We start from the raw sequence: 25,585 nt of genomic DNA, 5'->3' as shown, positions 1-25,585 counted from the left end.
TGGTTTAAATCAATCAATCAATCAACCTTTATTGTCATCTTGCAAGCAACAGTTGTACAGTGCAAAATGAAAAGATGTTTCCCAGGGAATACTGGAGCATCGCACATGAAATTTAAAACGTTTCACACATAATAACACTAAAAACAATCCAGTCCCTGATGAAACAGTATAAATAGTTAAAAGCAGGTAAAACAACAATGTTAAAATACAGTAAAACCAATCATAAAAATGTCCAGGGCAGCTGATTTGAGTGGCCAGTGCCAGTTATTAAAGTGTCCGTTCCAAGCCGCAGCATCAGGTGACTGTGTACAGAGGGACTGTTTAGCAGCCTCACAGCCTGTGGCAGGAAGCTGTTTAGCAGTCTTGGGTAAAGGTGTTAATGTGGATGCCCTTACGATTAAATACATTTAACAAACTCAAAGGTAGACACAAAATGTTGGAGTAACTCAGCGGGACAGGAAAAATGGGTGACGTTTCGGGTCGAGACCTTTCTTCAGACTGATGTCGGGAGTGGGCGGGATAGAGATAGAATGAAGTCGGAGACCGTAAGACTGGTGGGAGAACTGGGAAGGGAGGGGATAAAGAGAGAGTAAGGGCTATTTGAAGTTAGAGGTCAATGTTTATACTGCTGGGGTGTAAGCTATCCAAGTAAAATATGAGGTGCTGTTCCTCCAATTTGCGTTGGGTCTCACTGACAATGGAGGAGGCCCAGGACAGACAGATCAGATTGGGAATGAGAGGGGGAGTTAAAGTGCTGAGCAACTGGGTCGTATGTTCTACGGAGTGAACATATCTGGGCATTTATCCATATTACCAGATAGATGCCAGTGCTGTAGCTATTCTGGAACAGTAAAGCTATACAATCTATTCTATCAATGCAAGGTCACCTTGCATTATTTAACATACTGGGTGGGTAAAGGTGTTAATGTGAATGCCCTTACGATTAAATACATTTAACAAACTGCAAAATTATGACTCTTAAATGTCCATGGCAGCCTCATTGGGTTGTGATCAAAATTTGTCTTTGTTTGACATTTCCAGCCCTTGCATTTTTAAATTTCAGCCAGCTTGCATTTAAATAGAATGACCTTTTGTTTTCCTCATAGCCTATTCTTCTCCTTTTTGATGTTTATATGATTTTAATAAATCAGTTAGCTACTTGCTACTGAATAGGAGGCACAATTCAATAATACTTTATTGTATCTTTGAATTGTGCCTATTCATAAGCAAGCTGCTTCAGATACTGCAGATGCTGGAATCTTGAGCGAAATGCTGCAGGAAGTGGGTCAGACCAAAGATCTTTGGGTCAGACTGCATCTCCAACCCAAACCGTTGCCTGTCCGTTACCTCCTCAGGCACTGCCTGGCCCGCTGAGTTCCTCCAGCACTGTGTTTTGCTTGTGATTAAGATTGGTGCACTTTGCTTGCTTCTTCCTCCCCAGATGCTGGATGTGGTCAGTGCTGTCAATGCTACTGTGGCTCCAGGAAATGTTTCCACCTCTGTGTAAACCAACTGCTGCTCTGCTGGTAGTTCTCTTAGCTGATACTGTAATCGGAGAATGGTGGGCTGTGGACCAATTCTGAAAGCATTAATAGGAAATTTTGTTGAAAAGATTTGTCATGCAATAGAAATATTAGACAATAGGCGCAGGAGTTGGCCATTCGGCCCTTCAAGCCAGCACTGCCATTCACTGTGATCATGGCTGATCATCCACAATCGGTACTTTGAACTTGTACTTTGAAATCACTTGTTTGCCTTTTCAACTGGACATAATTTTTCTTTTAGTGTTCATGGATCTGTAAAGCTGCAGCAAGTAAGAATTTAATTGTTCCATTACCGGTACACGTGACTATTGAACCCCTTTGACTAATTCCACAGAGAAGTCTGCAGATTCTCCTTAATGTTCAGCCTAGCATTTATCACTCAGTCCTAATTTTTTAAGTAAATTATTTGGTTATTGTTACATTGCTGTGGAAATGAATTTACTGCTGTGGAATAGATAGGGTAAATGCACAGAGCATTGTACACAGAGTAGGAGAATCAACTACCAGAAAACATCAGTTTAAGGTGTGAAGGGAATTATTTAATAGGAACCTGAGAGTGAAATCTATGTTTTCACTGTTCTTTAGCTTGTTTTATGTGGGGGGGGGGGTCGGGGGAATTGGCGGAAACTTTTTCTAATCTCACCTCGATGGAATTTTTTTCCGTATCGTATCTCCATCTGTACTGCGGCCTAACATCAAGGAGTTGGCGACCTTTGCTGGAGACCGATTTCGAGAGCTCCATCGCGGGTGCCTGTGGGACTTTAACATCACGGAGCTCGTGGTCTCCGGTCAGAGGCCGACTTCGGGAACTCCAAGCTGCTGGAGCTACGATCGCCAAGACGCGGGGGCTTCGATCACCCGACTGCGGATGGTTCGACTACTCCGACTGTGGGAGAATAAAGGAGGAAGAAGATTGGACTTTATTGCCCACAATGAGGAACGTGGGGAATCCACTGTGATGGATGCTTATGTTAACTTTAATGTAGTTGTGTGTCTTGTTGCTTTTTTTCACCCTCGAATACCTTCGAATTTCACTGTACATTAATTGGTACATGACAATAAACTGACCGTGAAACTTTGAACTTTTTCACACAAAGGATGGTGGTTCATGGAATGAGCTGCCAGAGGAGGCAGTTGAGGCAGGTACTATCACAACATTTAAAAGACATTTGGATAGATGCATGGATAGGAAAGGTTTAGATCGATATGGGCCAAATTCAGGCACTAGTATCTTGGTCGGTATTGGCAAGTTGAGCCAAAGGGCCTATTTCCATGCTGTATGACTCTATGACATGCATATTGATTTTTTTACTGTGGGATTTGTGAAGAACATGAAAGACACTAAGGATTTGCATGCACTATACCTTCCCTGGCCTCTAGGCATCCTTGCCAGATGATGTACTGTCATACAATGATTAATATTATTGCAATTACATTGATTTGAGGAAATGCCATAGCCAGAATCCCTGAGGAAATTCAACTGATCAATAGTCAAAGGTAGACACAAAAAGCTGAAGTAACTCAGCAGGGCAGGCAGCATCTTTGGAGAGAAGGAATGGGTGACGTTTCGTGTCGAGACCCTTCTTCAGACTGGTTAGGGATAAGGAAAACGAGAGAAAAAGACAGTGAATTGGGGAGATAAAGAACGATGAATGAAAGAAATGCAAAAAAGTTAGTGATAAAGAAAACAGGCCATTGTAAGCTGTTTGTAGAGTGAAAATTAGAAGCTAGTGCTAATTGGGTGGGGGAGGGATAGAGAGAGAAGTGAGAGGTCAATATTCATACCACTGGGCTGTAAGCTGCCCAAGCGAAATATGAGATGCCGGTCCTCCAATTTGCGTTTAGCCTCACTCTGACAATGGAGGAGACTGAGGACAGAAAGGTCTCTGTTGGAATAGGAAGGAGAATTAAAATGTCCAGCATCCGGGAGATCAGGTTGATTCAGGCGGGCTGAACGAAGGTGTTCTGCGAAACGATCGCCCTGTCTGCATTTGGTCTCGTTGAGTCTCGCTGATGTATAAGAGCCCACATCTTGAACAATGGATACGGTAGATGAGGTTGGAGGAGGTGCAAGTGAACCTCTGCCTAACTGGAAAGGACTGTCGGGGTCCCTGGACAGAGTCGAGGGAGGAGGTTGCATCGTTTGCAGTTGCAGGGAAAGATATCTGGGGAGGGGGTGGTTTGGGTGGGAAGGGATGAGTTAACCGGGGAGTCGCGGAGGGAACGGTTTCTGCGGAAGGCGGAAAGGGGTGGAGATGGGAAAATGTGGCTAGTGGTGGGATCCCGTTAGAGGTGGCGGACATTTTGGAGGATTATGTGTTGTATGCGACGGCTGATGGGGTGGAAGATGAGGACTAGGGGGACTCTGTCTCTGTTGCGATTAGGGGGGAGCGGGAGCAGGGCAGAGCGAGGGCCTCATCTATGATGGGAGAGGGGAACTCTTGTTCCCTAAAGAATGAGGACAGCTCGAATGTTCTAGTATGGAACACCTTATCTTGGGAGCAGATGCAGCTTAGACTGAGGAATTGGGAGTTGGGGATAGTCTTTGCAGGAAGCAGGGTGGGAAGAAGTATAGTCGAGATAGATGTGGGAGTCAGTGGGTTTGTAATAGACGTCAGTCAATAGTATCTTACCTGTAATGAAGACTGTGATCAAGAAAGGGGAAGGAGGTGTCGCAGATGGTCCAAGAAAATTTGAGTGCAGGATGAAAATTGGGGGTGAAGTTGATGGAGGTATAGGGGATAAGGATGGAGTCGAGGTATGTGAAAATTATTTTCTTGGGACAGGAGCAGGCAGAAACAATGGGTCTGCCAGGGAAGTTATGTTTGTGGATTTTGGGGCTGTGCAGGGCTGGGAAACGATAAGGTTGGAGGATGTGGAAGGCAGACAGCCGGAAGTGATGAAATCAGTAATGGTGTTTGAGATTAAGTCCTGGTGCTCATCTGTGGGATCATGGTCCAAGGATAAGTAGGAGTAGGTGTCGCCTGGCCTCAACCCGGTAGAGGTCAGCGTGCCGGACTACCACGGCACCTCCCTTGTTGGCGAGGTAGCAGCAGAGTGAGCTGAGGGCTGTATGTTCCGAGGGGGTGATGTTAGAGTAGGTAATTTCAGACGGGGTTAATAGTTTATTGTCTTATGGACGTACAGAAAGGTGCAGGTATAATGAAAATCTTGCATGTAGCTTCATCACAGGCACATAGACACGCATAACACACAGACATAAATGATATTAAAATTATAATGGTGTAATACACAAGAGAGGTGGTCTTGTAGTGTAGGAAGGAGCTGCAGATGCTGGTTACATCGAAGATTGACACACAATGCTCATGTAACTCAGCGGGACTGGCAGCATCACCAGAGAGAAAGAATGAGTGACGGTTCGGGTCGAGACCCTTCATTCTGTTTTTCTTTCTACTTATGACCAACATCTTTGCTTTTATTTAGAAGCAGTGGTGGCTTGTTGTAGAAGGTGCTGAGTTTTGGTTGCTGCATCTACGATTATTTGGCTTTGTGTGGGCATCAGAATTTTCAAACTAACATTTTCTCTGTTGAACAAAAGTGCCATTTTACCATTTTGCAGAGTAATCTATTGAAAAGAGCATGACTGAATCCCCGTGACTGCTGATTTGTTATATTGAAGCGATTTTTTTTGTTGTTATTGGTGGTGCTTTGTGGTGGAATAGCTGAACTCAGCTGATTCCGATTTGGGTATTGCAGATGGCGATGGGGGAACAAGATAAATTCCCTTTACTGGCTTGTATACTTTGGAGTTTAGAAGGATGAGACGGGATCTTATTGAAAAACAAGATTATTAAGGGATTGGACACGCTAGAGTTCCCGATGTTGAGGGAGTCCAGAACCAGGGGCCACAGTTTAAGAATAAGGAGCAAGCCATTTAGAACGGAGACGAGGAAACACTTTTTCACACAGAGAGTTGTGAGTGTGTGGAATTCTCTGCCTCAGAGGGCGATGGAGGCCGGTTCTCTAGATACTTTCAAGAGAGCTAGATAGGGCTCTTAAAGATAGCGGAGTCAGGGTATATGGGGGGAAAGCAGGAACGGGTACTGATTGGGGATGATCAGCCATGATCGCATTGAATGGCGGTGCTGGCACGAAGGGCTATTGATATCTAGAGTTTACCAGAAGGTAAATACAGCAAGGTGAGGGAGCCAGTTTGCAGGTGTATGGGGCATGTTTTTCTTTAAGCGGTGAGTGATGAGTGCTTGGACCATGCTCCTAGGGTTGCTGGAGGCAGATATAATAGTGGTATTTAAGAGACTTTTGGGTAAGCACACAGATATGTAGTAAACATGAATTATGTGCAGGCAGATAAGGGTTAGTCTTGGTATCATGTTCGGCACACACATTGTGGGCAGAAGAGCCTGTTTCTGTGCTGCACTATTGTATGCTCTGCGTCCTGATTGTAAATGGCCTTGGACATGAAATAGTTCCTCAATGGATATGTGTGATCTCTGGTAGAGAATGTGAAAGGGAGTGAACACATCTGGGTGTTTCTTGTCTGCATCAGTCAGCCTTGGATGCAATTAGATTCTTGCCCAATATCTATGCTATCTATTGTAAAGCAATTGAAGGTGCAGCGTTGCCACATTAAAACTAATATTGCAATACACATATTGCACATCTTGGTCGGCATGAACATATTGGGCCGAAGGACTGGTTTACGTACTGTATAATGCTATGGCTCCATGACTCCAAGAGCAGACCTATTCCCACCCTTCTGCACTTTTCCCATAGTCCTGCTAATATTTTCCTTTCAGGTTGCTATCAAGTTTCCTTTTGTACAGCAATGGATCAACATACTTTTCAAACCAAACCAGCAATGTATTTCAAATCTGAGCCACATACTTTGTTTTCACGATCTTTGTTTCATATTCTGTAAGAAGGAACTGCAGATGCTGGTTTAAACCGAAGATAGACACAAAAAGCTGGAGTAACTCAGCGGAACAGGCAGCATCTCTGAAGAAGAATCTCGACCAGAAACGTCACCCTTTCAAGTCAAGTCAATATTATTTGTCACATACACACACTAGATGTACAGTGAAATGAATGTGGCAATGTCTGCAGGATTGTACAAAACAACAGAACAACAGAACAGAACCAGTATTTACATTTAGAAAAAAAGACACAATAGTAATTAATCCCTGATGAGATCAGAGTTTACAGTCCTGATGGCCTGAGAGGAAGAAACTTCGTCTCATCCTCTCTGTTTTTGCAGTGTTACAGTGGAGGCGTTTGCCTGACCGTTAGCTTTCATTGCAAAAGGATTTGAGTATAGGAACAGGGAGGTTCTACTGCAGTTGTACAGGGTCTTGGTGAAACCACACCTGGAGTATTGCGTACAGTTTTGGTCTCCAAATCTGAGGAAGGACATTATTGCCATAGAGGGAGTGCAGAGACGGTTTACCAGACTGATTCCTGGGATGTCAGGACTGTCTTATGAAGAAAGACTGGATAGACTTGGTTTATACTCTCTAGAATTTAGGAGATTGAGAGGGGATCTTATATAAACTTACAAAATTCTTAAGGGGTTGGACAGGCTAGATGCAGGAAGATTGTTCCCGATGTTAGGGAAGTCCAGGACAAGGGGTCACAGCTTAAGGATAAGGGGGAAATCCTTTAAAACCGAGATGAGAAGAACTTTTTTCACACAGAGAGTGGTGAATCTCTGGAACTCTCTGCCACAGAGGGTAGTTGAGGCCAGTTCATTGGCTATATTTAAGAGGGAGTTAGATGTGGCCCTTGTGGCTAAGGGGATCAGGGGGTATGGAGAGAAGGCAGGTACGGGATACTGAGTTGGATGATCAGCCATGATCATATTGAATGGCGGTGCAGGCTCGAAGGGCCGAATGGCCTACTACTGCTAATTTCTATGTTTCTATGTAGCAAATGGAACAACCGTTGCTGGGGTGGTAGGGCTGGCTCTGGATCTGCACCTCCTGGTGTATAGGTCCTGCAGGGGGGCGAGTGTAGTTCCCATGGTGCGTTTGACCGAACGCACTACTCTCTGCAGAGCCTTCCTGTCCTGGGCGAGGTGTTTACAAACTATAGATCGAGATGTTTCCGGACAGGATGCTTTCTACAGCACCAGAGTAGAAGTATTGAAGGATCCTCAGAGAGACTCTGAATTTCCTCAGCTGCCTGAGGCGATAAAGGCACGACCTTGCCTTTCTCACCAGTGCAGCGGTCGGTGTGTGTTGTCCATGTCAGATTCCTTTTCTCCAACGATGCTGCCTGTCCTGCTGACTTACTCCAGCTTTTTGTGTCTATCTTTTGTTTCATATTCTCTTGTTCTTGGTCTATTCCTTCTGCCAAGGAGCACAGTTTTGTATTGTTCAGTTTTGGCTCTACCTTTTAAACATTTTAATGACCTTGGATGTTCTGCTAGGTTCCCTCTTAATCATTCCTGTTCCACAGAAAACAATTACAGCTTCTCCAGTACAGGGCCTCCGTACATATGAACGTGCTTCTATAAATATTATTAACATTTTATTACTTTAAATGCGAACCAGTCTTGGGGGCAAAAACCTTTTTACATGTAACCTCCTTCCAGTAACCAGACAGTATTGTCTCTGAAGAACACAGGCTGCCAGGATCACCACGGGAGCCACTTTAAGAAAGTTACTTTGGAAATTGATGATCTTCTATTGAGACGTGCAATGATACTCCACTAAACAATTTGATACTTCAAGTCCATCAAAGCCAGCCATCGAGCCAGGGCCATTCTGATTCTGTACTTATAAATAGTCAGAGGTAGATAATATATAAATGTTCATGTTAATTGGCCCTCATCAATACCATTCATTACAATACTGTGGCGATATGGTTGCTGTATGGTAGACAAAAATGCTGGAGAAACTCAGCGGGTGAGGCAGCATCTATGGAGAGAAGGAAATAGGCAACGTTTCTTCAGACGCAGGTTCTCGACTCGAAAGGTCGCCTATTTCCTTCGCTCCATAGATGCTGCCTCACCCGCTGAGTTTCACCAGTATTTTTGTCTACTTTCAATTTTCCAGCATCTGCAGTTCCTTCTTAAACATGGTTGCTATACGGAGTGATTTTGTGAACTTTCCGATCAGAGACAAAATTGACATCTGCAAAAATTGAATACTTTCATAACAGGGTATGATTCGAATATCCATGCTTTGTTTAAATGTCTTTTTTCTGGAATTATTCTGGTGTTAGTGATCACAGATTGTAGAAAGTTTAATTGAAAGCCCTTATTGCACTGTTTGTTGTTAGTATGATTTTTATATTTTTAATTCGGACTACCAGGACTTATGTTGTTACTTATATTTTATGTTTTCTGGGTGAAAAAAGACAAAACCCTGAATGCAATAATGAGGTCTAGTCTTCGGCCATAGTAATTGCTATCGAAATGTTCCCATAACCTGGTTTGACCTTAATCTCAAGTTTCCGATCGTACAGTGTTTAAACATTTCTCCCGTGTCCATATGAGTTTTTCCTGTATGCTCCAGTTTCCTTGTGCAAATCCAGGATGTATCCAGGGCAGAGTTGATGTGGACAAGCTTTTCCCTTTGAGGATAGGGAAGATTCAAACAAGAGGACATGACTTCAGAATTAAGGGACAGAAGTTTAGGGGTAACATGAGGGGGAACTTCTTTACTCAGAGAGTGGTAGCGGTGTGGAATGAGCTTCCAGTGGAAATGGTGGAGGCAGGTTCGTTGGTATCATTTAAAAATAAATTGGATAGGCATATGGATGAGAAGGGAATGGAGGGTTATCGTATGAGTGCAGGCAGGTGGGACTAAGGGAAAAAAAGTTGTTCGGCATGGACTTGTAGGGCCGAGATTTCCTGTTTCCGTGCTGTAATTGTTATATGTTGTTATATGGTTATATTGGTTAGTAAGTTAATTGGCTACCACAAATTATTCCTCGTGTATGTGGATGATGGGAGAAACAGGATATTGATGGGAATGGGAGGGGAAAAAGGTTACAGAGGTTACAGGAGGCAGATGGATTTACAGACTTGATGTGTTGAATGACCTACATTTGGTTGATTTGAAAGATACAGCCTGAAAATGGGCCCTTTTGCCCACCGAGTCCAAGCCGGTCATCAATCACTCGCTCAGACTGGTTCTGTGTTATCCCACTTTTGCATCCACGAGGGGCCATTTACAAAGGCCAATTAACCTCCAAACCTTCATGTCTTTGGGATGTGGGAGGAAAACCGGAGCACCCGGAGGAAAATCACACAGTTATTGGGAGAATGTGCAAACTCCACACAGAGAACACCTGAGGTCGGGGTCGAATCTCGGGTGTGTGAGGCAACAACTCTACCAGCTGCCCATCTGTGCTGCCTGTTCTGTATTCTATCATAACATAGCAATAGTATGATATGACAACATCTAGACTAGGCTATGCACAGTCGTCCCTTTAGTCAAGCTATGGTTTGGCCCCAAGTAAAAACTGTGTTATGATGTATTTGTTTTTCACGTTTCAAAATATTATAGTATAATTCTCCCTTTTCATACATACTAAGTATTTGTAGAATTTTTACAGCCGGCAAAGGAAGGAATCAGTGTGAGATAGATTTGGTAAGTCTGAAGAGAAAGGATTAGTGTGCTTAGTTGTTGCACCACACAGTTCCTGCAGAATAGTGTGCGATAAAGGAAGCAGTGTGTAGGGTTGTGCGATAGTTGAGTTGAGTCCAAAGCTTCGAGAGTTACCACATTAGTTCTGTGTAACTGAGACAGAAGTGTTTCAGTCTGCTTCTGGCTCTAATACAGTTGCATTTTGTCTATCCTAAGCTGACGTATTCTGAATATATTCATCCCTTTATCTCCTTGTCCTTCCCCTTCATAACTAGAAACTCATTATTTGGAACTTTAGTCTTTTGTTTAGTTTAGAGATACAGCGCGGAAACAGGCCCTTTGGCCCGCCGAGTCCACACCGACCGGCGATTCCTTCCCGCACATTAACACTATCCTACACACACTAGGGACAATTTATACTTATACCAAGCCAATTAATCTACAAACCTGTATGTCTTTAGAGTATGGGAGGAAACCGAAGGTCTTGGAGGAAACCCAAGGGGAGAGCATACAAACTCCATACAGCCAACACCGGTAGTCGGGATCAAACCCGGGTCTCTGGCACTGTAAGGTGGCAATGCTACCGCTGTGCCATCATGTCGCCTTCAAATGCAGATTTGTGCAATGATGGGACAGAGCAAGAGAGTTTTCGCCTGAATATATAAATTGAAAATCCATAAACTGAACTAGTAGAGCCATCATAACTTCATGAAGAGAACATCATGATGTCTATGCTACTTCAGATTTTGACTTTTCAAATCGTCTGACAATTTTGTTGGTATGAGCAAGCAATTTTGCACGGGCATTGTGGGCCGAAGAGCTGTTTCTTTGCTGTGCTTTTCTTTGTTCTAAGTCAGGCCAGATTGGACTGACCTTCCCTAGCCAAAATTAGCCCACCACGATACATAGAAACATAGAAAATATGTGCAGGAGTGGGCTATTCGGCTCCATTGAGCCAGCATCGCCATTCAATATGAAAGGAACTTCCCTCCGGCAGACGTTACAAGGCCTTCTACGGCCGAACCTCCAGACTCGGAAACAGCTTTATTCCAAGAGCTATAGCGGCTCTGAACCGGCCCTGCTGAGTGCCCCCCCACCCCCCATGGGGTCTCCCTCGGATGGTCACGACACACAGCTTATTTATTTATTTTACTTTTCTTTTTCATCGGTTGGAGCTGCATACTAAATCTCGTTGCACTGACGTGCAATGACAATAAAAGATATTATTATTATTATTATTGTTATTATTATTATTATTATGGCAGATCACCCAGAATCAGTACCCTGTTCCTGCTTTCCCCCATATCCCTTGATTCTGTCAGCCTTAAGAGCTATATCCAACTCTCTTTTGAATACATCCAGTGATTTGGCCTCCACTGCCTTCTGTAGCTGAGAATTCCACAGATTCACAATTCTCTGGGTGAAAATGTTTTTCCTCATCTCAGTCTTAATGGCCTACCCCTTATTCTTAAACTGTGACCCCTGGTTCTGGACTTCCCCCAACACCGGGAACATTTTTTCTGCATCTAGCCTGTTTAATCCCTTTAAAATTTTATGTTTCTATAAGATTCCCTATCATCCTTCTAAATTCCAGTGAATTTAAGCCCAGTCGATCCATTTGGGCTGTGGTGAGACAGCATCTGGAGAGTACCTGGAGACAGCACCTGGAGTGTTGTGTACATTTTCAGTCTTTTTACCAAAGAAAGGATGTACTATCAGGGCACTCACTTAACTTTTTTTTGCTGTTGCCAGCTGGGCAACCTCGGCAGCTTTTTAGGTTGCCAAATGACAGTTTAGGTGGTCATTTTTTACGGTTTGCATGTCGTGTGCGATAACGTGCTCGGACGAAGTGCATAGTTACCGGTCGGAATTATGCTCAATGAAGCATTCGCATGTTATTTCTGCTTCAAATAAAGTCACAAACTAAACATATTCACCAATCGAGACATGATATATACCACAATGACATAGAAACATAGAAAATAAGTGCAGGAGTAGGCCATTCGGCCTTTCGAGCCTGCACCGGCATTCAATATGATGATGGCTGATCATCCAACTCAGTATCCTGTACCTGCCTTCTCTCCATACCCCCTGATCCCTTTAGCCACAAGGGCCACATCTAACTCCCTCTTCAATATAGCCAATGAACTGGCCTCAACTACTGGCCTCAACTACCTTCTGTGGCAGAGAATGCCAGAGATTTACCACTCTCTGTGTGAAAAATGTTTTTCTCATCTCGGTCCTAAAGGATTTCTCCTTCATCCTTAAACTGTGACCGCTTGTCCTGGACTTCCCCAACATCGGGAACAATCTTCCTGCATCTAGCCTGTCCAACCCCTTAAGAATTTTGTAAGTTTCTATAAGATCCCCCCTCAATCTTCTAAATTCTAGCGAGTATAAGCCGAGTCTATCCAGTCTTTCTTCATATGAAAGTCCTGACATCCCAGGAATCAGTCTGGTGAACCTTCTCTGTACTCCCTCTATGGCAAGAATGTCTTTCCTCAGACTTGGAGACCAAAACTGTACACAATACTCCAGGTGTGGTCTCACCAAGACCCCGTACAACTGCAGTAGAACCTCCCTGCTCCTAGACTCAAATCCTTTTGCTATGAATGCTAACATACCATTCGCTTTCTTCACTGCCTGCTGCACCTGCATGCCTACTTTCAATGACTGGTGTACCATGACACCCAGGTCTCGTTGCATCTCCCCTTTTCCTAATCGGCCACCATTCAGATAATAGTCTACTTTCCCGTTTTTGCCACCAAAGTGGATAACCTCACATTTATCCACATTATACTGCATCTGCCATGCATTTGCCCACTCACCCAGCCTATCCAAGTCACCTTGCAGCCTCCTAGCATCCTCCTCACAGCTAACACTGCCCCCAGCTTCGTGTCATCCGCAAACTTGGAGATGTTGCATTCAATTCCCTCGTCCAAATCATTAATATATATTGTAAATAGCTGGGATCCCAGCACTGAGCCTTGCGGTACCCCACTAGTCTGCCATTCTGAAAAGGACCTGTTTACTCCTACTCTTTGCTTCCTGTTTGCCAGCCAGTTCTCTATCCACATCAATCCACCCAATACCGTGTGCTTTATGTTTGTATACTAATCTCTTATGTGGGACCTCCGCTCGGTTCACAATAACCAACCTAATCTCCCAGTGGCTCAGCACTTCAACTCCCTGAATCCGACCTTTCTGTCCTCGGCCTCCTCCATGGCCAGAGTGAGGCCCACCGTAATATTGGAGGAGCAGCACCTCATATTTCGCTTGGGCACTTTACGCCCCAGTGGCATGAACATTGACTTCTCTAATTTCAGGTAGTCCCTACTTTCTCTTCCTCTTCCCAGCTCCCCCTCAGCCCACTGCCTCCGCCTCTTCCTTTTATTCTTCCCGCCTCCCCCCACCCTCACATCAGTCTGTAGAAGGGTCTCGACCCGAAACGTCGCCTATTTCCTTCGCTCCATAGATGCTGCCTCACCCACTGAGTTTCTCCAGCATTTTTGTTTACCCATTCAGACAAGTTCTGTTATCCCACTTTCCTCACCCACTCCCTACACATTATGCTCCACTACATCGCTAATGTGTGGGATAGAACTAGTGTACGGGTGATCGGTGGTCGGTGTGGACTAGGTGGGCCGAAGGGCCGGTTTCCACGCTGTATCTTTAAATTAAACTAAAAACACCAAAACCAGAAGAAATCTAAAGAAGGGTCTCTACCCGAAATGTCACCCAATTTATTCTATCCAGAGATGCTGGCTGCTCCATGGAGTTCTGCCGCACATTTAAAGCATGGAATAGTCTTCACCTTACCGTAATTACCCAACCATATGCTACTAAATTTAAGGTAGCTCTTTTTTCCCAAGAACTTAACTTTTTGCTTAAGTCCAAGTCAAGAGTTTTATTGTTATGTGTCCCAGATCGGACAATGAAATTCTTGCTTGCTGCAGGACAACAGGATATGTAAATGGATTTAAGAGAATGTTAGATAGGGCTCTAGGGGCTACTGGAGTCGAGGGATATTGGGAGAAGGCAGGCACGGGTTATTGATAGTGGGCAATCAGCCAGGATCACAATGAATGGCGGTGCTGGCTCGAAGGGCTGAGTGGCCTCCTCCTGCACCTATTTCCTATGTTTCTAATACAGAACTGGAGATAAAAGTTCAGTGGGTCTATATACAGGTGCACAACCTTTTATCCGAAAGCCTTGGGACCAGACACTTGTCGGATTTCGGACATTTTCGGATTTCAGAATGGAAGATTTTTAGCGTAGATTAGGTAGATAGCGCGGGCGGCTTGAAAAGTCTGGAGCAGCTGCCTCCTCGCCGGAGAATCATTGCATAAATGTTAGTCAGTTAGTTTGGAGGGATTTTATGTGGTGGTGGTGGTGGTGTAGGGGTGAAGGGGGAAACTTTAATTCTTAGTCCCCTACCTACCTGGTCGGCGACTCCCAACCTCGCGGAGCTGGGGGCTCCGTCCGGCCGCGGGCGGCGCCGGTTGTAGCTCCGACCCTGGCAACTCTACCCCTGGCTGCGAGGCGCTCCAAATCCAGCGCGGCCCGTGGCCGGACGTCCCATCTCCGAGAACGTCGGGAGTCGGCGGCGTCGCAGCGCTGGGATACCAGCGGGGAACGGGCAATGCCTTACCGGGTCGCCGTGCGGCAAGCTCCGGAGCGCTGTGGCCGCCTTCTTCCAACATTCGCGGAGCGTCGCTGGATTTGGAGCCGCGGAGCTGGGGGCTCCGTCCGGCCGCGGGCGGCGCCGGTTGGAGCTCCGACCCCGGCAACTCTACCCCTGGCTGCGCGGCTCCAAATCCAGCGACGCTCCGCGATGTTGTGTGTCGGCGGCCACAGCGCTCCGGAGCTTGCCGCACGGCGACCCGGTAAGGCATTGCCCGCTCCCCGCTGGTATCCCAGCGCTGCGACGCCGCCGACTCCCGACATTCGCGGAGCTGGGGCGTCCGGTGGCGGGCCGCACTGGATTTGGAGCGCCTCGCAGCCAGGGGTAGAGTTGCCGGGGTCGGAGCTACAACTGGCGCCGCCCGCGGCCCCACCGGCCACAGCGCTGCGGAGCTTACTGCACAGCGACCCGGTAAGGCATTGACCGCTCCCCGCCTCTCCGACCAGGTAGGGGACTAAGAATTAAAGTTTACCCCTTCACCCCCCTTCACATAAAAGCCCTCCAAACTAACTGACTAACATTTAAGCAATGATTTACAGATGTTTAAGCGTCTCCCGGTCTCCAGGGAGGAGGCAGCCGCTACAGTAGTACAGACCTGGGTTGACCGTGGGTCGTTTTGGGTCAAGTTTGGCGCCAAACGCGAGCTTTGGTGCGCAGACGACATCTGGAAAAAATGGCCGGTTTTCGGAGCTTTTCGGTTTCTGGAACTCCGGATAAAAGGTTGTGCACCTGTACCATAGACCATATATCTATATCTCCAGTTTAAATTCCATTTGGAATATTTTTGGAGTACCAGGAAACCAAGAAGCAAGAGATACTCCAGGGAGTTACTCCAGCTCCAGGGAGTGATTCTGCGTTGGCTTTCAGTGGTCGCGGCGAGGCGGCGACCGGATGTCCCACAATGCAAAGGGAGGGAGAAAGTGCCTGGCGCCGACCAGTTGCTGTTCCAGTGCGCATGTGTAGGGCAGCACATGCACACAACCACGGTCGATGATGTGCAGGCCGTGGTTGTGCGTGTGTGCAGGGGGAGGATGTGCAGGCCGTGGCAGTGTGCATGTGCAAGGCGGCCGGCCGTGCTGGTGGTTGAGGAGTGGGCGGAGAGCGGAGAACCGGCGGCCCGGACATGGATACAGATGGCAGGCGGAGACGGAGAGTGACAGAGAGAGAGAGACAGAGAGGGGGGCCTGCCCAGAGTTGAACGATAGGTGTCCTGGGTGCTTGCCGAGCCTTTAGGTCGCCATTGGCACCCGGGCAACCATTAATTTTGAGCCCTGACTATGTGGTGGCATAGTGGCTCAACTGTGCCAGCGACTGGGTTTGATCCTGACCTCGTGTGCTGTCTGTGTGGAGTATGCATGTTATCCTTGTGACAGCGTGGGTTTTCTCCGGATGCTCCGGCTTCCACCCACATCGCAAAGACGTGCGGGATTTTACGTTAATTGGATTCTATATATTGCCCCTAGTGTGTCGAGAGTGGATGCGAAAGTGGGATAACATAGAACTAGTGTGAACTTTTGAGAGATGGTCACCATAAAATCCGTGGGCTGAAGGGCCAGTTTCCATGCTCTATCTCCAAACTAAACTAAACTTGTCATCAGAATCAGAATAAATTTATTAGCCAAGTATGTATACATACAAGGAATTTGACGGTGCATATTCCACCACCTCTTGATTTCCCCGCTCCCTCCGCTTTGCTGTCTGCTCTGCCTAGTTGAAAGCTAGCCAGTTGCAGCGCATTATTCGAGGGCCACTCACACATCCAGTTCTCGGTGAAGCACAGGGCAGCGGATCGAGAAAAGTCCTTGTTTGTTTGGCACAGGAGTTGCAGTTCGTCCACATTGTTGTTGAGAGAACGTAGATTTGCAAGGAATATTCTTGGGAGCGGTGTGCATAATCCTTGTCGCCGGAGTCGGACAAGTGCTCTAGAGCGCTTCCCCCAGGTCCTCCTACGTCTCACGGCCTTGGACACCACCACAGCCCCGCCGACAAGTATATCCAAATAATCCAGCGAGTGAGAGAAATCCGGAACGATGTTTGGAGGAACCGAATGTCTGATGTTAATGAGTTCCTCTCTCATGAAAGTAATCTTTGTGGGATTTCCATAGACGACACAAATGAACAAACACAGACAAAACAACAAGGAGCAGTACACCGTGGCAGCCCCATCGTGGTCGGCCCCATCTTAGTTCTTGCAGTGCAGATCCTCGTAGCTGGAGATGCATGGAACCATCCTACATTTAAATAGATTTAATAAACAGATTGCATGGATGTGAGATTTGTTGTACGAGATAGATTGAGAAGAAGGGGATGATATTATGTTGATCTTGGAAGTATGAGACGTATCTTATTTTGCATTGTAGGCCATAGAGCCTGTTCCTGTGCTGTACTGTTCAATGTTTCATCATCAAATTTGATTTGAAAACTCGAGCAAAAAATTGACAATACAGATGGCATACAAAAAATATATCATGGAAAAAGGCCCTTCTGCCCAACTCAAATATACGTATGTACATCCAGGTTCCATAAGATAGAATGTATCTCCAATGAGATAGATATAATTCAGTGTTTAAGAGGGAACTGCAGATGCTGGAGAATCGAAGGTTACACAAAAAAGCTGGGGAAACTCAGCGGGTGCAGCAGCATCTATGGAGCGAAGGAAATAGGCAATGTTTCGGGCCGAAACCCTTCTTCAGACTGATCGGGGGCGGGGGTGGGCGGGGACAAGAAAGGGAAAAGGAGGAGGAGCCCGAAGGCTGGGGGATGGGAGGAGACAGCAGGGGGGCTGAGGAAGGGGAGGAGACAGCAAGGACTAACAAAATTGGGAGAATTCGATGTTCATGCCCCCGGGATGCAGACTCCCCAAACGGAATATGAGGTGCTGTTCCTCCAATTTCCGGTGCTGCTCGCTGTGGCCATGGAGGAGACCCAGGACAGAGAGGTCGGAGACGGAGTGGGAGGGGGAGTTGAAGTGCTGAGCCACCGGGAGGTCAGCTTGGTTATTGCGGACCGAGCGGAGGTGTTCGGCGAAACGATCGCCCAACCTCCGCTTGGTCTCACCGATATAGATCTGCTGACATCTAGAGCAGCGGACGCAATAGATGTGGTTGGAGGAGACCTCTGTCGCACCTGGAACGATTGCTTGGGTCCTTGAACGGAGTCGAGGGGGGAGGTAAAGGGACAAGTGTTGCATCTCTTGCGGTTGCAAGGGAAAGTGCCCGGGGAGGGGGTGGTACGAGAGGGAAGGGAAGAATTGACAAGGGAGTTACGGAGGGAGCGGTCTTTGCGGAAGGCAGATATGGGGGGAGATGGGAAGATGTGGCGAGTGGTGGGGTCACGTTGGAGGTGGCGAAACTGACGGAGGATTACTTTTTGTATGTGACGGCTGGTGGGGTGAAAGGTGAGGACTAGGGGGACTCGGCCCTTGTTGCGAGTGGGGGGATGGGGAGAGAGAGCAGTGTTGCGGGGTATGGAAGAGACCCTGGTGCGAGCCTCATTTATGGTGGAGGAGGGGAACCCCCGTTCCCTGAATAATGAGGACATTTCAGATGTCCTGGTGTGGAACGCCTCATCCGTGGAGCAGATGCGGCGTAGACGGAGGAATTGGGAGTAGGGGATGGAGTCCTTACAGGAAGCAGGGTGGGAAGAAGTGTAGTCCAGATAGCCATGGGAGTCAGTGGGTTTATAGTGTATGTCGGTCAGAAGTCTATCACCTGCAATGGAGATAGTGAGGTCAAGGAATGGTAGGGAAGTGTCGGAAATGGTCCAGCTGTATTTGAGTGCCGGATGGAAGTTAGTGGTGAAGTGGATGAAGTCAGTCAGTTGTTTGCGGGTGCAGGAGGTGGCACCAAAGCAGTCGTCGATGTAGCGGAGGTAGAGGTCGGGGATGGGGCCCTGGTATGTATTGAACAAGGATTGCTCGACGTAACCTACAAATAGGCAGGCATAGCTGGGGCCCATGCGTGTGCCCATAGCTACGCCTTGTATTTGGAGGAAATGGGAGGAGTCGAACGTGAAGTTATTGAGGGTAAGGACCAGCTCCACTAGGCGGAGGAGAGTGTCAGTGGCTGGGTATAGGTTGCTTCTCTGCTTCTTCTTAGATATAATTCAGGGCTGTTTAGTTGTTGGTAGGATGGTTCAGTTACCTCTTTAACAGCTGGGGAAAAAACTTGCACCTCCAGATTCAGGGACAGTTTCTTCCCAGCTGTTATCATGCATCTAAACCATCCTACAAACAACTAGAGAGCAGTCCTGAACTCATTGGAGACCCTCGAACTATCTTGAATCGGACTTTACTGGCTTTATCTTGCACCAAACGTTATTCACGATATCCCCTTTATCAGTTATCTGTAGACTGTGGATGGCTCAGTTGTAATCATGTATTGTCTTTCCACTAACTGGTTAGCATGCAAAAAAAGCTTTTCACTGTACCTTGGTACACGTGACAATAAACTAAACTCAAACATGAACACATTGCAAAAATGTGTGCGGCTATTATGCCAACCATAAATGCAGTTAGTCATTTGGGGAATTCGCAACTATTAGTATGCAAATTGCAACTGCTGTATTGGATAATATATATATAGACTGTGGCATTGAACTCAGATGTTACTTACTCCTGGTATTTTTTATCAATGGCAAAAGTACCTTGCTTCAACCAAGGGCCAGTTAGAACTTATAGCCTGAAATGGTGAGGAATACACATACAATGGTAGGTAGCACAGAGGAGCAGGGGAAACAAGTTTTAGGTGAATCATATTTCATCAGATCTTCTCTTGTGGGCAACATTTTATGTCAAACAGTGATTTTTTTTATTTTTACATATGTAGAATTTCACACAACAGCAAGAAAATGGGGAAATACACCTTTTTTAGTGCTAATGTAGACAATGCTGGAGAAACTCAGGCAGCATCTATGGAGCGAAGGAAATAGGCAAAGTTTTAGGCCGAAACCCTTCTTCAGATTTGGTGCTAATTTAGTGCTAATCTTCATTAACTTCATTAACTCTGTTTGCATAATAATAAAGGCACAGTTGATTTCAGTGTGTTCCAGCTAGGGCAATTTATTTGTGTCACAGCATCCTATGTGTGAAATGTGCCAGACGCAGTGAATTTTAATGCGATAGCTTTCTTATCTTATTGTCAGAGGCTTGCGAGTTAATGCTCCTTTTGGTAGGTTTGAACTTGTTATCTGTGGTTACAGCTGACTGCAAGAATGTCCAGACTATTGTCTGTCGGCCAAATTTTGCCCCAAACCCATAGCTTGGTGCTCTCAAAGGAAACATGCCTGAGACTAGCTGGAAATGCTGATCCCCGTCAAAGTTACGCAAGAGTTCAAGTCTGAGATTTTTGTCACAAATATTTTGAACAAAGGATCAGATGACTCACTGGTTGTTTTATGCATTCCAGTGATAGAGTGCTAGACCCAGGAGTGGAAGCTAAGGCCAGTGTTCTTTTAGGGATCCTGCATTTTTAAGTTATTTTTATTAGTTATTTATGTTATAACATCGGTTGGAAGCTGCATACCAAATCTCGGTACGCTTATGTGCAATGACAATAAAATATATTATTATTATTATTATTATTGTTTGAAGATAGACACAGAATGTTTGCACAGGGAGCTCCCCCCCCCCCCCCCCCCCCCCCCCCCCCCCCCCCCCCCCCCCCCCCCCCCCCCACTCACCATCAACAACACCACAGTCACATCTGTGGAGTAATTTAATTTCCTTGGAACCATCATCTCGGGGACCTTAAATGGGAGGCCACCAACTACTCCACAGTCCGGCGACAGCTGAGAAAACACATCTGCCACAGGCAATGATGGTCCAGTTTTATACTGCCATAATAGATTCTGTCCTCACTTTCTCCATCATGGTCCCCATCGACCCGAAATGTCGTCAATTCCTTCTCTCCATAGATGCTGCATCACCCACTGAGTTTCTCCAGTATTTTATGTCTACTTTCAATTTTTCCAGCATCTGCAGTTCCTTCTTAAACATGTGCACTGCAAGGGCCAGGAAGCGAGCGAGGAAGATCATCTCTGACCCCTCTCACCCTGGCCACAAACTCTTTGAAGCACTTCCCTCTGGGAGGTGACTCCGGACTGTCAAAGCCGCCACAGCCAGACATAAAAATAGCTTTTTTTCCACGAGCAGTAGCTCTGCTCAACAGCCAAAGGTTTGTAGCCTCCCTTTGCTCTGGTATTTTATTTTATTCTTCACGTTTCAATTATAATGTTTTATTTTTAATTGTTGACTGTATATTGTGTTGGTATCTTTGCGAGCAAAGCACCAAGGCAAATTCCTAGTATGTATGCATACTTGGCTAATAAAATGTATTCAATTAACTCATTGGGTCAGATATTATCTTTGGAGAAAAGGAATAGGTTTCGGGTCAAGACCTTCAGTCTGAAGAGGGGTCTTGTCTTGAAACGTTACCTATTTTTCTGCAAAGGTGATGCCTGACCTACTGAGTTGCTTCTGCATTTTATGTCTATCTTTGGTGTAAACTAACACCTGCAGTTCATAGAAACATAGAAAATAGGTGCAGGAGTAGGCCATTCAGCCCTTTGAGCCTGCACTGCCATTCAATATGATCATGGCTGATCATCCAACTCAGTATCCTGTTCCTGCCTTCTCTCCATACCCCCTGATCCCTTTAGCCACAAGGGCCACATCTAACTCCCTCTTAAATATAGCCAATGAACTGACCTCAACTACCTTCTGCGGCAGAGAATTCCAGAGATTCACCACTCTCTGTGTGAAAAATGTTTTCCATATCTCGGTCCTAAAAGATTTCCCCCTTATCCTTAAACTGTGACCCCTTTGTCCTGGACTTCCCCAACATCGGGAACAATCTTCCTGCATCAAGCCTGTCCAACCCCCTTAAGAATTTTGTAAGTTTCTATAAGATCCCCCCTCAATCTTCTAAATTCTAGCGAGTACAAGCCCGAGTCTATCCAGTCTTTCTTCATATGAAAGTCCTGACATCCCAGGAATCAGTCTGGTGAACCTTCTCTGTACTCCCTCTATGGCAAGAATGTCTTTCCTCAGATTTGGAGACCAAAACTGTACGCAATACTCCAGGTGTGGTCTCACCAAGACCCTGTACAACTGCAGTAGAACCTCCCTGCTCCTACACTCAAATCCTTTTGCTATGAATGCTAACATACCATTCGCCTTCTTCACTGCCTGCTGCACCTGCATGCCTACTTTTAATGACTGGTGTACCATGACACCCAGGTCTCGTTGCATCTCCCCCTTTCCTAATCGGCCACCATTCAGATAATAAGCTACTTTCCTATTTTTGCCACCAAAGTAGTTCCTTCCTACTGCATTGCTTGAGTTTGTTTCTGTCATTTCGTGAAGTCCCTGTCCCACTTTCACGACCAAATTAGCGACCTCTGCCGAGTTTGCCCTTGACTCGGACTCACAGCATGAGGTCTTTGTAACTCTTCCTCATGCTCATGAGTGATCTCCGCGTACTCGTGGCCTCAAGTAGGTCACGGCGTTTTTTCCAGCCTGATAAAAAATGTCCATGAGTGGAAAAAAAAGGTTGGCATGGAAAAAATTGATACTTTTCGCTCGTAGGTAGGTCCCAGGTAGGTCGTGATAGTAGTCGTAGGTCGGTAACTGGCCCGAGGAAAAAAAATGCAAACATGACATAATTTTACCATGTGATCATTTTCCACTCATAGCTAGTGGTAGTTGGTCTTAGCTGTGGAAGACTGAGGTCGAGGGGGGTCGTAGGAGATTGTAGACATAGTCGTAGACATAATCATAGGAGGTCTTTTATTTTGGCGTGTCAACACGACCTTGACATTTTTTTCACCTCGTCTAGGGTCTTCTAAACTCGTGGATTAGGTCGTCCAAGTGGGACAGGCCCTTAACCAGGAGTCAGTGGGACTTAGAATAACAATGTGTTCCTTGCCAATTACCAGTCTATTTAACGTTTCCAGTTGCAGGGGAGAAAGCTTTATCAGCTGTAAGGCAACTTTAAAACCTCTCAAGTGAAATCTGATCAGGGAGGCACAAGAGACTACAGCTGCTCCTCGACCTAAAATGGGATTACGTTCCAATAAACCCATCGTAAATTGAAAATATCGTAAGTCGAAAACACATTTAATACAATTTGATCACGTGACCGGAAGTGAGCTGCGGCTCGCTGTTTTTGTCGTAAACGTCGTAAATCGGGGAGCCAGGTAATGTATTGTCTAATCATGTATTGTTCTTCCGCTGACTGGATAACATGCAAGAAAAGCTGTTCACTGTACCTCGGTACACGTGACAATAAACTAAACTGAACAGGTGGAGGAGGTTAACCAATCCAGATAAGGAGTGTGGAGAGTTGGAAAAGGTGAACAATGAAAGAAAGCTGAATGGAAGAGTCAGAATTGGAATGGAACAAAAACTGAGATTCACCTGCAATTGGAACATTCAATGTTCACGCCATTAGGCTGCAGGCTATCCAAGCAGACTATGGGAGGTACACAACAATGCTGGAGAAACTCAGCGGATGCAGCAGCATCTATGGAGCAAAGGAAATAGGCAACGTTTCGGGCCGAAACCCTTCTTCAGACTGCATCTGCAGTTCCTTCTTAAAGACTATGGGAGGTGTTCTTCTAGTTTGCATTTGGCCTTGCCGTGGAAAAGGCAGAAGGCAGGCAGTTCACTGTGGAAATGGGAAGGGGCGGGTGGGTGGGGGGGGGGGAGTTGAAATGATGTGCAACCAGAAGCTCAACATGGCTACCGAGGGCAGAGTGCAAACACTCTGAAACAGTTATCCAGACTACACTAGGTTACAACGATATAGAAGAGGTCACATTGTGAGCACTGAGTGCAATAAATCAGGTTGGAAAAGGCTATTGATTTTGTCTGTGACGTCCTGCTCTGACCTGAAAATAACCCGCCAGGGCTTTTGGACATGAAGATAGACACAATATACTGGAGTAACTCAGCATGACAGGCAGGACCTCTGGATAGAAGGAGTGGGTGATGTTCTTTCAGGCTGACATCCCTGGTCTCTGAGTGTGCGTTGCACTATCCTACACTTTCTCTTACTATTGTGGCTGTGTTGTAGGATTCTAAAGTAAACTCTCTCAAATAGACTTTAAACATTTGAATTGCGATGGTTGAGCATTCTCCAAGCCTAAAGTTTATCTCAATGATCAATGTAGTATATCTATCTGATTCAGCTGCTACCACCCCGTTTCCCAGTGATTATTATGCACTTCTGTGGCTTAATTAATCACTGACTAAAGTAACTGAGTCACTGAAGGGGCTTTTTTTCTCTACTTACAATAATTCTGAGAAATGATTAGGCCAAGATATACACTTGGATCCCAAAGCAGTTATACTCTGAATTCTGTGTACAGACAAAACACTGTAGTATGTGTTGGCTGCCTGGCACCAATCTTCACTTTCTTGTTCTTTTTCTTCTGCAGGGAATACTGTAAGTAACCTGATTATGATCCTACCTCCTATCTATGGCGCGATCCAGACTGTAAAAGATGGCCTTGAAACACGTTATTTGGCTGCATTTTTGGGACTTGCAGGTATGTTTATTTTTTTTTAAACTCTCTTCTCCATTTGTAATCCTCGATTTAAAAAAATGTTACTTTTGTTTACAGATTTTAATTTTTTTTTCCCTCCATTTAGTACTTTACGATGAGGGTAAATAGAATGCACCAATTGTTCTTTCAAAAATATCTCTAGTCCATTTGGCCACAGCCTCCTCTGCTGGTGGGTACTATTTAGCCCAGTAGATGAGGCCAGTGTTCACTGGCTCCAGTATTATCCGTCAGTCATGGCAAGAGAATCACCTATAATGGTCCTCTTTATGTTCTGTTTTCCTGGGAGCCCCGTGGATCTATTTTGTGTGCCGTCTTGTTATTTGGCATGTTACCTCCACCACCTTCCACTGATTTCAGTGTCTCGCTGTCATCCAGAACTAGATGGGCACACATTTCCACATCTAAACACTGGACTGGTGTCCAAGTACTGGTCCCTATCTACTGATTCCCCCCTCTCCCTGGAAACTGTGTGCAACTGAACGAGATGTCATAATTGAGATGGACTTTTGTCCAGAGATCCATTTCGTCACTAGGATTGGCGGCCCTACGAACTGCAGATGCTGGTTTACAAAAAAAGAGAATTTAAAGTAATATTTGAATTCTCCAATCTTCAGTAACTAACCTACAAACAACCTCCCTCTCTCTTCTCTGTGCCCCACCAGGATTTACACACGTAGCTCTCTCCCTCCTCAGGCTTCACAATTTGCACTTCTATCCTTACCTCACACCCCTCTTCCAGCTCCCCCCCCCCACCACAATGAGTTGAAAGAAGGGTCCCGACCCGAAACGTCATCTATCCACGTTCTCCAGAGATGCTGCCTGACCCACTGAGTTACTCCAGACCCTTGTGTCTGTTTCCTTTTGTCATCACTAAGATCCCTTGTTTATATCTTGTGTTATAATGTCATGCAGTATGGAAACAGGCCCTTCGGTCCAACTTGTCCATGGTATTATAACTGAACTGATCCCATTTCCTATGTTTGGCCCAAATCACTAAACATTTTGTATCTATATACATGTTAGCATATTTTAAACGTCACAGTTGTAACTATTTCAAAAACTGCTTCTGGCAGAATGTCGCATCTATGCACCACCACCCTCTGTGTGCCCCTCAGATCTCTGCTACATGTTTATACTCTCACTTTAAACCGTGCCCTCTAGTTCAGGGCTCCCCTCTCTGAGAAAAAGACTGATTATTTATCTTATCTATCTTGACC

General features: G+C 45.7%; 1 protein-coding gene across 2 annotated transcripts in view; it reads left to right on the top strand.

The window, feature by feature from the left end:
* Positions 1-25,585, top strand: part of acer3 (alkaline ceramidase 3) — a 193,594-nt gene that overhangs the window by 20,038 nt on the left and 147,971 nt on the right. Inside the window, exons 1-2 of one of the 2 annotated variants that reach the window (XM_055664823.1) lie at positions 20,798-20,974; positions 24,240-24,350. In XM_055664823.1, coding sequence (XP_055520798.1) covers positions 24,263-24,350 — 88 coding nt within the window. In that variant the 5' untranslated portion in view covers positions 20,798-20,974; positions 24,240-24,262. Of the gene's footprint in view, positions 1-20,797; positions 20,975-24,239; positions 24,351-25,585 lie in introns of those variants that run through there. The other variant, XM_055664822.1, reaches the window with a different exon arrangement.

The sequence above is a fragment of the Leucoraja erinacea genome, chromosome 45 (assembly GCF_028641065.1).
Source record: "Leucoraja erinacea ecotype New England chromosome 45, Leri_hhj_1, whole genome shotgun sequence".
Taxonomy (NCBI): domain Eukaryota; kingdom Metazoa; phylum Chordata; class Chondrichthyes; order Rajiformes; family Rajidae; genus Leucoraja; species Leucoraja erinaceus.
The sequence above is the reverse complement of the archived record's forward strand: the minus strand, read 5'-3'. Positions and strand labels throughout refer to the sequence as shown.